This window comes from Anas platyrhynchos, chromosome 16, assembly GCF_047663525.1.
Source record: "Anas platyrhynchos isolate ZD024472 breed Pekin duck chromosome 16, IASCAAS_PekinDuck_T2T, whole genome shotgun sequence".
Taxonomy (NCBI): Eukaryota; Metazoa; Chordata; class Aves; order Anseriformes; family Anatidae; genus Anas; species Anas platyrhynchos.
In genome coordinates this window covers 10,399,599-10,414,213 of record NC_092602.1, presented here as the reverse complement: position 1 = coordinate 10,414,213, position 14,615 = coordinate 10,399,599, and the positions used below count along the sequence as shown (strand labels likewise).

Sequence of the window (14,615 nt, the reverse complement as noted above, 5' to 3'; positions counted from 1 at the left end):
CGGGAACGGTGCCGGCTCCCGGGCACCGGGGAAGAGGAGAAAAGCAGCGAGAGGAGCTGCTGGGGGCGGAGGGGAGGCGGCGCCGCAGCCGGCGTCTGCCCAGGGCCGGGGGAAGTCCTGGCTCCCGCCGCGAACCTCCCGCAGCGCAGCCGGGGCGATGCGCACCAGATGCACAACGCGCGGCCCCTCTCTGCTGAGCCCTTGTAAGAATAAGGCTGGGAGTTATTTTAGGTGAAAGCTGTCGGTACTGCTTTAAGAGGAGGCAGGAGAGAGCTGGAGTGAACCTAAAATGCTCCAAAAGCGGGACTAGCCCACGGTTTAACAGCTCCAAGGGACCTCAGCTGAACTGTGAGGGGGCAAATGTGGGGAGGGGAAGGCTCAGGAAACCCAGCGCCTTCCACCAGCTGCCACGGCTGCAGGAGGGCTCATCTCTTCCACCTTTGAGGTCAGGTAAATAGTCAGGCTTGAAACTTCTAAATAGAGGACAGGACAGCCCTGGCACGGTGATGGCCGCACAAGCACTAGGACAGGGCCCTGCCTTAACACAAAACTGACACCGATGCCACAACACTAACTGTTCACACCCCTATGGCCACCCCAGCATCTATCTTGTCATGTCTTCCACCTGCTCACTGAAAGCACACCTCACATCCCAAAGCAGAAGTTGGCAGTCCGAGGCATGGATATTTTAAAAACCCATTAGTTTGTTCCCAGCTTGCTTTTAGCCATTGATTCAAAGCATCAGAGAAAATATTTCATGTAGCTGTTAGCATATTTCCTCTATTTTAAATACTAGACAGCCACAGACCATTAGAGACTCCACACCACAATTAAAGGCACCAACAATCCAATGGGCCTTTCATGAGTTGTATAATAGTCTGCCACAGTGCTTTAAAACTAATGAAGACTGAAAGGACTGCAGTTGCCTGCTTCTTGATCCTCCTAAACAGAGTCATTAAAACAGTTACCTGCGGGTACTTTGTCCCACTGCTGGCAAATATTTGCCTGGAGAAGGCCTGGGTGGAATTCACAGAGAAGAAGGGATTGTCTTCCACAGCCGGGGCACTGCCAACGCCAACAGAGTGCAAATGGAAGGTCCAAAATTAGGCTCTCGTCAGAGCCATCTCTCCAGAGATCTTCACAGCAGCAGACAGCTTAACAAACACATCCCCCTTTCAGCTCTGAAGTATTTTAACAAAACCAAGTTCAAAAGTAACTGAAGATTAACATCAGACAGTATCAAAGAAGTGACATAAGAATTAAGTCCATGTAGAAAGGAAAACACTCAGGTAAGGTATCAGTAATATTGAGTCTGGTTTGGAGACAAAATGCTCCAGCTGGAATGGACAATCCAGAAGGAGGCACAGACTGATCAGGATCAGTGGCTGCTACTGGTCAGTAAGGCTTCCCACACCTGAATTGTGACACTGATCCTAGGTGCCTTGCTTTGAAAAGAGAGGGGGGAAAAAAAAGCTCAATTTTTAATAAAATTAAAGACAAGATGCTTTTGAAAGCCTGCTTCCTTACTGTGCCAGTTTCTCTTGAAAGAAGAACCTTTCATGTTACCTTTGCTTAAAAAACTACTGCAGTCTGCAACTAAAAGTCTTGGTTTCTCAGGAAGGGTGTGGCTGTCCTGGCTTTCACAAGTACAAATGGACAGCATCATTTTAAGAAGGTTGCAAAATATGATGCAGAACTCTGGAAGAAAACCAAGAAAGGCAAACATAATTGTGCACAATTAATGAGAAAAAAAATTCACAATTAAATCTCTCACCTTGGCCCTCTTGACAGACATGCTTAAAATTCAAATCTCCGTAAGTCCTGCAGAGGCTTTGCATCTCACAACAAAGCTGTCACCTCAGTTCTTCTTTCAACTTAATACAGTAGCCAAGATAACAACATTACGTCCATTTTATGCAGTTTAACTCTGAACACAGGCCAGATACACTTCCCTGTGATGCAAACTTTAAGTCTATCCTGATGAAACAGTCATCGCTAGACAGCAGAATTAGGGCTAATACCTACATGAAAGGCGCTCCAATTTAGTACAGAAGACAAAGTATCTTAATCCCACATTTGCAAGATAATTTGCACTTACGTGTATATAATACACACAAGACTACAGAAGCATGCAAAAGAGCTATAACGACATACAGGAAACAGCAACATTCATGAATTTCTACACCAAGGTGCATGATCAGATTTTCCAACGTATTTACTGACCTAAGCAATGTCAGAAGATGCCTAATGGACTTTGCAAAAACAGCTAAAAACAACAAGAAACACCCCAAAAATTCAACTTTTTCCACATCCATACATTTATTACAAAACCTCAATGAAAATTAGTGTCATGGTATATAAAAGGTTCGGTACATGCCATTACTCAGCTGAGAGAAAAATGCCTGTGGCAGGAATTCTTGCAAGCAATACTTGAGACCTGAAGACATCTTCAGAGGCATCCACAGAAATCTCTGGCATGCATAGTGTTCACAATATTTTAAGGCACGATGATTTAGAAGAGCCAGCTTCTCTGCATCACTGGTGTATTGTCCGTGTTTGTATATTTTCTCATACATCACACAAACACAAGTCACCAGAGAGGAAGCTTAAAAAGTAATTGGATCAGAGAGAAAGTTATGAAGAAACTGATACAATACAGAATGGCTTAAAATAGCAAGTGAAAGTTACGATACTGTGCAAACACATACATTTACTGTAAACAGGCCACAAAGTCTTTTAGAATTAATCACAAAACGGTTCAGAAGAATCTAGCAGATACACGATTAACTCCTTAAACCCAGCACAATGACTAGCCCAAACAGCATACTCTATGCATTTCTGTATCAAAAGGTATAGGAAGGATAATAAAAACACATTGATAAGTATGAAGACAGTGTTACCAAAGTACTCAAAAAAGATACAATATAACTTGATTAACATTGAATATATAAAACAAGCAGTTTTACAACACAATCTTCAGACTTTGTGTTTGTTTTAACGCAGGTCTTGATCTGCGGCATCTTGCATTTGAACGTTACCACTTGGTCAAAGAAAACAGAGCACCCATCCACTTAGAGAAGTGTATACTGCTGTGAACAAAAGTGGAAAACAAAGAGCATTAGAACGGACAAATTCTCAGCACTGGAGCATTTTTGGCATTCTGACCCCTCCAAGCAAGCAGCGTAACGCAGGGAGCAGGGCACCAAGTTGCTGCCGCAGAGACCTGCGCTAGGACTGGATCAACTGAGCTGGCTGATGACTACGGCAAGTTCCTGACGCAGTTTGGCCCCAGATATTTATCACAAATGTCTAATAAAAGCATAAACAAGAATCTATTTTTAGTCGCATACTTTCTTAGGCACCCACACTCCTTCTAGCCTGTGAGAACACGAGCACTGTTAGGGCTCATCCAAACAGTAACACAAGAGATCAGCCCCTGCCGCCTGTTATGTGAAGCATTACTCGTGATGACAAAAACTGAATTGAAAAAAATATCATCTAAACATGGCTAAAAATAAGCAGCAAGATTAATATTACGTATGAACACTCTTATGACACTGCTTAGGTAAAACAGGAAAGCAAACATTTTCCCAAGGCTTCATACAGCAGCACTGATTGACATGGCTGGAGGCAGGGATATTGAGCTATCACTTCAGAAATGACCAGTTCTGGATGTCTTTGTAGTCACTTGCCAATTGAAAAGGCTGCTACCAAGAAAGCAGAATTCCAGCTTCTCCTGAAAATTAAGCCCTGCTTAAAAAAGCCGTGGCAGGTTTAGAAGTTGGGAGACCCCTCTGGTTCTCTAGTCCCAAAAGTACTTATTCACAAGAGGAAAAAACAGCTTAATTGAAACATTCATCTGGATGGAAATAAAGAAATACCCTAGAAAACATTGCTGTGCCAAGAAAAGTACGGTGCAACACCCATCCAGACTGCACTTGCTGATTACAGTTGGGATAACAAGGAAAGGAAGCTGACAATCGGGGTCCTTTGCTGTTCATGTATTGAAAAAAATTCCCACTGTGAGAATGGCAGTTACCTAACATCTCAAGTAGGCCATCACTTCACGTAACCAGAACAAGCAAGGCAGCAGTAAGCTTTAAAGCCAGAGTCCATGCATTGCTAACCATATTCAATATTCAAATGCAAAACTACCCTCATGCTACACTGTTAGGTCAAATATGAAAAAGAAACTAAATTCCTGATATGGAAGGCATATCAAGAGGAGGTGGTAACTGATTTCACAAAAAGACGGGAGTTCCCAATAAACGTGAAGGCTCTGGTTATAAGCACAAGTGTGCTTGTGTTACCAACATCAGCAATGCAGCATCTGTTTTTGTTATTATGCTTGTAGAACATCACTGGGCAAAGTATGCTTGTGTGTTTTCAGTGTGGATTCACTTCACTGCTTTCTTCCTAATCTCCTCATGATGCAATACCTTATGAGACATTAGGTTGGTATTGTTCATTACAGATTTTATCTCCACTTTTATGCATTAAGACTCCCCCATACGTGTCTTTATTAAATGCCTCCACCTGCAACATGAAGCCCCACCGTTATTTGATGTAACGCACTAAACACGTTTCTGCAGTATGCCACTAAAACAGAACCAGAAAGGAGCCTAGCTAGCACTACATACACATGCACCCTGATGCACGTCTTCAGAACACCAATTATCCTACATTTGTAAAGGTTTCAGAAGACTTTGGAAGGAACAGGCTTGTTTTGCCCCCTTCGGTTGCTTTAAAGGACACCACTGTAACACAGGGCAGCTTGACACATCTCCCCCTAGAGTCCTCAGTTCCCAGGGAGGGAAGTTTTATAACCAGTTACATTTTCTTACTGACCTAAATTCTTTTTCTTCAAGTATCACCCATTTTATGTTGCAGCTACAACCATTTTGCTTTCCAACCCCTAGCAAGAGCTTTTAGAAATTGAGTCTTTCCACAAGGCTTGCTTTATAGTTAAACCCTGGAGCTTCTGTATCAGGAAAAAAAAAAACATCTGGAAACTTTATTAGAACTCCTGGAAAAACAAAACCATTAAATACTAGATAAAACCAATGTCCTGTTGTTTGCTACTTTTGATTTATGTTGTTACAACCTCGGTTTAGGTTACAGTTAAATTTGTCATTCTCTGGTGAGTCCCATGCTTCAAGTTTGTTCCATTTCCTTTTGCTAGTCTGTAGCAACACCTTTTATTTCTCCATAATAAATGCCATCAGCCAACTATACAGTTACAAAACTGGCTTTTGAACTGTTTTCCAACATTTATCAGTTAATTTAATGTGCTAATAGGCTTAATGTGCACTGAGTCACATATATATGAGGCTCCAAGCTCCACAACTATTACAAAAGTTTCTCTGAAAATGCTTATGGAGTAAAAAGCTGCCTGAAGCATTTAGAGGCCCACCACGATAACACGTCAGGCCTTGGCACAGCCCTAAAAGATCTGTGCTCCCCTCCTTGGCCTGCTAGTGCCTACAAAACTCCAGCAGTGAATGCTTCCCTTCACCCTCTGCATCCAGTGCAGAGTGTCACTGAGATATAATAAAAGGTGGAAATACTTAAATTGTATAATTCCTGAGAAATCAAGCCTTTCAGAGGCAGGAATGCAAGGTACCACTGCATATTTACAGGAACTGTGCATGTCACTGCACTGTGGCCTTAATCCTTCCCAAGGCATCTACATATTAGTAAAAAAAAAAAAAAAAAAAAAAAAAAGGCATTTCCACTCACTCTGACATTTCCCCACAAAAACAGGATTTCTGCAGGGACCCGTTAGGAATTTGATTTGAACCGCTCTCTATTCAGGGATCACTTGGCAAAAATCAAGGCAATTTGCATTAATCTATTTACTTCTATTTTTGTGTAATTATGTGAAATTATCAGAAAATTTGCTTTTGGGTGTTTCAATTGTTTTCATTTTACATTTTGCAAACTCATCGTATTCCTTGGAAAGCTTTTAAGTCTGCAAAATGGAGACTGTTTTTGTTCTGGGGAGGTGGGAGGGTCGTTTCTCTCTCTGCTCTCCTCTAGAGGGAACAGAGCAGTTCTGGAAATTGGTCTCAATGGGAATGCAATTTTCAAGATGCATCTATCCTAAGAGTTAGAAATGAGACATCATTTCTGTTCCTTATTGAAATAGGTCTTGACAAATTCCAGGAAGTTTTGCATACAGAAATTGTACAGAGAAGAAAATCCAAGCAAGGTTCTTTAAATAGACCATATTTAGGTACAGGTTTACCGACCTAACTCCTCAGTCTTACCATATTAACAATATGTATTTTTTCTGTATAGTGTTTTGAAGACTACCACTTCAATGAAGTGCTACCTGATTTCCTACTGGGAAGAGCTGAACAGATTATTTTCTGTCAAAATCCACAAGCAGAGATAGTGTAGAACAGCCCAGGTCACAATCCAAGCACAACATTACCTCTTCTTAAGTTCCTGGATTGCAAGTGGAAGACGACTGATCTACCAGTTGAGAGCAGTATGGGCTAATAGAGAGGTGTAAGATATTTTTAGATGAAAGAGTTCAAATGGAGTTTGTCGTTCTCTGTGATGAGGATTAAAAGCCATATAATGTCCATCACCTGTAAGTATGCCTAGCTGTCTCCGCATTATGCACAAGGGCAGGCAGGCACCAACTCCAAGTGGGCAGGCACCAGCCCCAAGGCAGCTCTTACGGACACTGCTGAGATTTCTGTATCTGAGTTAACATCAAGGTCCTGCAGAGCCACACCAATTCAGTGCTGTGCAACCCTGCTGTACAGTAGCAAGGGGAAAATGTTGATTTTAAATCAGAAGTCAAGTCTAAAGGAAACTAAAATTTATGCTCATCCATCAATGCAGGGTTTGTTGAACAACTCCTAAGTTCAGAGAGCTGGAAAGTGCTGGAGAATGACAGCGCTCTGCTAGGCCAGTTTTTGGCTAGAGAAACATCCCCCGGCAGTGCCAGGTGCTTGTTCCAAATAGTACAACTTTGCCAAAGCTCCACATTCTCTAGGCTTTCAATTTCAGCTGCCAAAAACTACAACATGATCTTTACTTCCTCAAATGACATTTCTCATCAGATCAATTCGGCATTCAGCAGCATCATTTTAGAAGGCTGGTTGCTATGACAATGCTTTGTGGAGCTCTGTTAAATGCTGTCAATTCATTGGTAGAAAGAACTAAAGAACTGGCTGTTTGGGGCCTTCAGAGCAGTTCTTATCTAGAATCAGAACAGCGTTAGGGAGCTCAGAACACTTTAAAGTACTCATGGAAATCACGAGCTTTACTAAAGAATTAACATCCTACAGATATTTTAAAATGCCTTTTCTTCCCCAAAAATACATTTCCCTAACCATAACTGTATTTCCAGCTGGTTATATTTGTTTTCCATTGCCTGGTTTCTGTTACTGCTCTGTCCCACTGTGATGTTGAAGCTGTGTACCAGACAGACGATTCAGATTTGTAAGAATAACAAGAGGAAAACAGATTGCAAAGACCCACACTTTCAGAAACAGAAAAGGAAGGGGAAAAAAAAGCATCAATAAACATCTCACTTTACAAAAATAACTGCAGCTTTTCATAACAGTTGCTCATCTGAGATAGGTTCAGAAACTAGTAAATATGCTGTTAGGGTTACTGCAGACTTACTTCAACAGGCAAGAAGCATTTCATATTGGAACCAACAAATAAAACTGCATTTGTTTTAGTTTCTGGTAACTTCAGATCTCCACCTCCTTTCTCTCTGAGCATTCATTTGAGCTGCCTAATGTAAGAAGCAATAAACCCCTCCACTTTACAGCAGTCTTGCATTTTGGAAGCAAGAAATGTGGAAATTAAACTTGTCTTGAAGTCTTTATTGTACTTCACATGGACTCATAAGACTAACATATCAAAAGTTAGGGGAAAAATGGTTCCTGCTTATTCTACCTTTATTTTCACGTCTGTCTGTGCTCTCACTGCCTGCTACAAACTCTACGTGCACGATTTGTAGAAAATATTTAGGTGGAAAACTGCTCTGAAAAGCTCTGAAAACCACTATCATGTAGACTAAGTACTCTCAGACTTGTGTCAAAAACTGCACTTGGCACTATGGTTGCTACTGTCCACAAAATCATCTTCCTTTCCTCAGTCTCCACCAGTGCTTTTCTTCACTTCCCCACAGATGTCTACTTTAAAAAAAAAACAAAAACAAAAAACAGCCCACTGTGTACAACCTTCACCTATGTCACTCGCCCATGCTTCTCTTACACTAGCCTGAAAGCAAAGGAAACCAAAGGAAACTGCTTGTAGTCAATTCTCCTTTCACTCCTTCCATAAACCTTTAAAGACACCTCTATTCAAAGGGGACCAGATAAACCAGACCTTCCTTCCAGTCATCCCTTCTTTACAGCATTTCATGCTATACAGACTTGCTGGTCTTCGGGGCGAAGATCTGATTTCACCTTTATCATCATGCAATCCCAGACTCTACGGAAAGCCCCAAAACATTCAGCAATCTTCCCCACCCCATCCCAAAGTACATCTGAAGGCCAGAAGTGGGTGGGTATTTCACATATTCGGACATCACCACATTTAATTTTCCAGCTGTTCACTCCCCAACTCTTACCCATGAAGTCACTTAGACCACAATGTTCTGGTCTTTTTCCAAAAATACCTGAAAACACCTTTGTGCAAGCTTTACAGAGATTTAAAGGATTTCTGAAGAAAATGTATAAATACGTATTCGCCCAAAATAATAACAGTGACTTCACATGTTGTCCACGAAGTTACTTATTTTTCTCAGTGTAAAGATAAGTGCAAAAAAGCAACAGGAAGAGAGAGAATGCTTTCAGTAGCAGTGCTGTCAGAGGCTAATACTTAAATTCTTGTAGAACTAGAGCCTAAGAGATGCTTGAGATAAGCTGCGATAGAACAAAAAGATACCAAATATATTTTGATACGTGTTGACATTTCTGTTAACTACTGTGTTAATTACAAGTTTCCTGCTTTCTCTGGAAATAATGTATTCAATAAAACAGCACAAATAAATTTGATGGGAATAGTGGAGGTTGAAATCATCATTCCTCCTTATCTGAAGCCAGTTAACATACATGAGAGAAACTTCCCTAGGGATAAGTTCTGGATGAGGATTCACTTCAGCGTACTGATGGGCTCATACAGCAACACTCCAGTTTAGCAGGACTGCAGCTGCAGTTCTGACTGTGCATATTAGCCAATGAGTTATACTAAATTCTATCAATCAATATCTGAAAGGTTAAAAGAAGTTTTCAAAACATTTTCCTGAAAGCAATCTATCAAACAATACAATTTCCCTAGCAGCTGCAGAAATCTAGCTTAGCAGATTCCAAAACAAACAGGAGGACCTTTGCACATGAAGATCTCACTCAAATCCTTCTCAACTTTTTTCATATTGACTATTTCAGATCAGGAAACTTATTATTTGGTTCAAACTAAATCACTACAAGATCACATAGCCTAACCTGGAAAGATTTCCTGCTTAATACGTTTCGTGATCCAAGATGTATTTCAGATTTGTAAACTATCTAAAAAATCACATTTCACTTGGACACACATAAGCACGCTCAGAACTTTGTTTTCTTATGTAGCCATAGCTGCGAATTCAGTTTGGGACACACCACGCTGCAATTTGTTTTCATAAATACCATATTCAGTATTGCCAGAAGCTGTGAAACACATGGAATCTGGTGCCACTGCCGGCTAACCCTTACTGTGAGCCCTCAGATGCCAATTTCAGACATCCTATGCTCTGCAAGCAACTATAAACAAGGCAATTAGACTTAGGGTGCTTTTTTCTTACCAAATATAAGTTTAAAGGATGCATGTTATTAAACGTGATTTGTAAGTCACATAAATAATTGAGCTTGCTTGCAAATAGCAATAGTAATTTATACTATATAAGGTTTCCTGCATCAAACAGCTTTTTTCACAAGACGCCGGAGTCTGGCCTTATGATAATGTCAGCATGAAATCTTGGGACCTTCAGTTCAAGCTAAAATATTTAACAGTCTGCATAATTACCAGCTCCTGTCTGAGGAAATGAGAGCTTTATGTCAGACACTGATATCACATACGGTGCACGGTCAGCCACAAATTAACCTCAGGGTTTAAATTTCCAGCTGTGGGAATATATATCTTAGTATGAAAGTTGGAAGACTTGATGCGAAGACTCCCCTGCCCACAAGATTTGGAATTGTAAGAGTAAGAAACCTAAGTCTGAATCACTTCTTTCCCTTAACTACTTCACTGAAAGATCACAGTACACATACCATTAAAACCATCAACTTCTGCTTAAACAGGAATCCAGTAAGTAATCTTGTTCCTTAGGAGATTCTTTATTTATTTATTTAATATAAACAGGAAGACTGAAGGTTCAAATAAAGGCAACAAAAATCTCCTTATTTTAGGCTTGGAATGTTGGCAGCTGCCACAAGGTCATACGGGATAATATAATCCATTTTATTCAAGCTTTACATTCCAGAAGACCAGCAATCACAACTGGAGTATTAAACACCGAAATATTGAGCAACAAGATTCCTCATATTCTATGTTTTATTCTTGCATTTAAAAGAGAAATTATGCCAGAAAAGCTGTAGAAAGCAGAATTTCTGAAGAAACCGTATTTGCTACAAGATTTCTTCACTCTGATGTGCCACAGAAGTGCAAAACTGACAACAGTCACTACAAAAATCTTATGTAGGAGGAGTAAAATGTCAGAAAAGTCATACCTGATGCATCCAGATGTTAAACATCTTAATCATCACTGGGCTTCATCCTCATTTGGGCTTGCATCTGTGCAATCATCTCCTGCATGCGGCGCAGCTGTAAGAGAAAAACACCCACATGTTTAGGACAATTTCTCCTATCCCAGATTCTTTAGAGCATTACATCCAACTTTCACAAGAGTTTTGTAAAAATACTTAAGAGAATTAGTCAATAAAATCCAGATCTTTTGAAGCTAGCAATGTTTGCAGCTGTTTGCACCTGTGAATTAATATTTATTCTAGGATAAAGAAAAAACATTCTCGTCATGTATGTACAGAGATACAATGCTTGAGTGAGGCAAAGAAGCTTTGCTCTGATACAAGCACTCAAAGCACGCTATCCTTCATGAATACTCATCTTGTGGCTAACCAGATAATTACACAAGTTTTTAGAAACAGTAACAGCCAAAATTGCTGACAGAATTTAAAAACTTCTTCAAAGACAAAATAGAAAGATGCTTATAAAATTTGGAAAGACAGGATAAACATATTAAACTTTTTTTTTTTTTTTTAGTATCTAAATGATGACATTTTCTTGGAAATAACTGTTTTTCGTAAAGACATTTTCTTAGGATGCTGACAAGTTAATTTCCATCTGACAAAAAAATGCTTGTTATGTATCATGCCTCTTTTATCCTTTTTTTTACATGTATCATGCTTTTTTTTTTTTTTTTTTTTCCATTTTTTCTTTCTTAACACTCCTAAGAAAGAAAAAGAAACACTAAGGCAGATTTTAAAAATGCATATGCAAATACCTCTAATTTGGTATACAAATAAACATGTGTTCTGTCATACAAAGTGGAAAAAATAGGCTGCAATTTCCATGCACGCTGTATAAAATGATACCATTTCAAACTGGAGATCACATAATGGATCTGCTGCTTGCATAGCAAATGTTTATTATTCTAATAATAATTGTATTGTTTTAATACTCTGCCATTAAGCTTTATTCTTCAGGAATATATACTTAGAGGATAACCTTCTTGGGGGGGGGGGGAGGTGGGGAGGAAGATGAAAAACTTTTCAACTCACAAAGCACCGTGTAAACAACTACACTGTATTTTCATCCAGGCAATCATATTAGCCACAGAGATACCAGTTACTTCATTACATTCAATCCAGAATTATCTGCAGTGTGCGTGCAAGTAAATCTATGCAGCATTGAGCTGTCTTGATTGTTTTAAACACAAAGAAACATTATGGAACAGGGGTAGAATAAGCTAAAGGTGCCTCTATCACTTTTTCTTGCCTTACTTCAGATGCGGGTTTGGGAAAGAGTGAGAGAAAAGACGTGCAGGGATCGGAGCATAGCTGGAGGTAGCAGAGCTTGCCTAGAACTAGCTGGCTTCAGACTGGGACACATCTCTTGCTGCAGCAGCACAGAGAAAGGCTAATTCAGGTTCCTGTGACTACAGCACAGATAAACCCTGACAGAAGGAGATTCACACAGGAACAGTGTGGTACAGTTAAGTCTGTAGTGATTATTATATATCTGTCTACCTCTTTCTGCTAAACAGTCAGAAGGCCTCTGATCAAAAAGATGACACTGTTGAAGGAAGGAAGAAAAGCAGAAAGTCTCAGAAATAAAGGGTTGCGTTGATTCCCTGGTTCAGGAAAATAAAGTTTCATAGATGAACCTGTACAAATGTAAGACACCTGGTCTTTTGCATTTCCCCTCTGCAGCTTTACCATCAGAATAAAACCAGCCTATTGGAAGCTCGCCTACTTTCCTTCCCAAGAGCACTTGAAACTGAGCCCTGAAATATTCCCAAAATAGCAGCCATTCAGTAATCACAGGGAAAGATACTGCTGCACATGTATTATGGAGATTTGCTCAAACACAGCATTCTGCTAATAATCAACATCATATTTTTAGACTTGATTACATCACTGAGTCTCACATGTTCTTAACCTTAATTGACACAAACATGCCCACACCATGAAAGAAATCATACCCTGGAAGACTCAAATCTAAGACAGGACAAAAAAATTAGATCTGCTCTGCTCCACCATTGAGTAAGATTTTATTTTTACATTTTTACGTAGAGCTTTTGAGATCTACTGGTGAAGAGTTAGTCCTATCCCTTAGTTAAATAATGGCAGGTTGCTGAAGCTTTCAGCATAATTCAGTAGGAAGACCTTCAGGCACACACAAACCTGTTAAACTAAGCACGTTGTTGTATCCCATGGCTGTTAGTTCATAGCAAGACATTAATGTTTCCTTTTAATAAGAGAAAGTTGGCCCAAAAATAAAGAAAAATAAAAAGACATTTAAGCATATCTATCTACGAGAGACAACCAGTGTATTTCACTGCGTTGTGTTTTGGCTTTTGTTGAGCATTTGATATGCAAACAGTCCAGAATGGTTTCTTGTTCTTAAACTGGAGCTTCTCAAGAGCCCTTATCAAACAACTATGCGTTTCGTAACAGCATGCTTAACAGGCAACCTATGAGTAATGCTTGATACCGCACACTAAAACCTGACCGTGCTGAAGTTTGAAGTAATAACTGAGTTTAGAGAGAATGCACGTAAATATCTTAAGAAAATCATTTGCACTATATGAATCCTGGCAGCTCAACTGTAAAATTCACAATCTGGCTCTTCTGTGCCTTCCTTCTTTACTCTTTATGCCAGGACTAAAGCTTAGTGTAATATATTGTGTAACTACTGGGTATCTATTACTTGCAACTGCTGTAGCAACACAGAAAGGACACCAGCTTCTAAAATGAGAGTGAAAGTTACTGAGTTAAAAGTGAATCACATGGCTTCCTAATGGATTCCATACCATTAATACAAATCACAGATAAACAGCTTAGCCAACAAGATTTCATCTGTAATGTTTTGCCCAGAATACAGACAAGTACTGCTCCTGTCTGAACAAGGTGTCTCTTCAGTGACAACCCCACAGGTATCACAGGAAAAGCAATGTTAAGAACTGAACACTATTTACTTCCCACTGACACGCCTCTCCTCCCCACACCAAGTATGACTATTTCTGTCCATGCTTTTACATAAAAAGCTCCTAACAGAAGAGGCTGTGAGAATAGGACCAGATGGAAAAATGAAGCTGCAGACAGTGAATTTTCTAATACACCAGGATGTTCCCACAATAGCTGCTGTTGGTTTAAAATACTTTCAGTACCAAAGAGTAGAACTAAACTTGTTAACTGAGGACAAGAAAAATACTCCTGATAAGGTTGCCACATTGGAAAAGCGGCTAACAGAAAGCTAAACGTATGCTTTCATAGCATGTGCTAACACTACAAATAACAGAAGTCACTATGGTCACAGCTGTCATGCTACATGGGCAGCAAGGACTGTTCTTTCAAAGAACAACTCAAAAGGACAAAAAACGCAGTTACTCAAAAAAAAATCTTCTTCACTCCAGCCTCCAAGGGATTCCCACTGCTAATCATCTGCTAAGGGCCATCTTCTCATGATGTGCTCCCAGGACTCACTTCACAGAGTTCTGCATAAGGTGCACCTCCTTCCCCCTACGTTGGGTAATAACGGTCGACAAAACCAAATTAAACATTAGAGCTGTTTCTATTTCTGTCAGGTCTGGAGGCCTTTATCAGCAGTCACGCTGCCTCCCCACATGAAAGTTTTCACCTTATCTTTCATGAAAATACTTACGCAAATACCTGCAATTCCAGCCAGCTACCGACACATGGAAGCATTTGGCACGCCCTCACCTGCCCACGGGGCTGCTGCGAGACCCTGGCACTGCAGGCTGCCCCCGCGAGGGCTCCCATACTAAACCTATGGCAGAGTTCTTGATCTCAACTGCCAAAGGGCTAAAAACAATTTAGGAACTAGGACAAAGAAAATGTTAA

General features: G+C 40.1%; 1 protein-coding gene across 3 annotated transcripts in view; it reads right to left on the bottom strand.

The window, feature by feature from the left end:
• Positions 1 to 2,294: 2,294 nt before the first annotated feature.
• LOC101803251 (septin-2) overlaps positions 2,295 to 14,615 on the bottom strand; it is a 38,189-nt gene continuing 25,868 nt past the window's right edge. For 2 of the 3 annotated variants that reach the window (XM_027470242.3, XM_072024646.1), the window contains exons 12-13: positions 10,743 to 10,836; positions 2,295 to 3,089 (exon numbers count right to left, since the gene is read on the bottom strand). In XM_027470242.3, coding sequence (XP_027326043.1) covers positions 10,768 to 10,836 — 69 coding nt within the window. In that variant the 3' untranslated portion in view covers positions 2,295 to 3,089; positions 10,743 to 10,767. The remainder of the gene's footprint in view (positions 3,090 to 10,742; positions 10,837 to 14,615) is intronic. The other variant, XM_027470243.3, reaches the window with a different exon arrangement.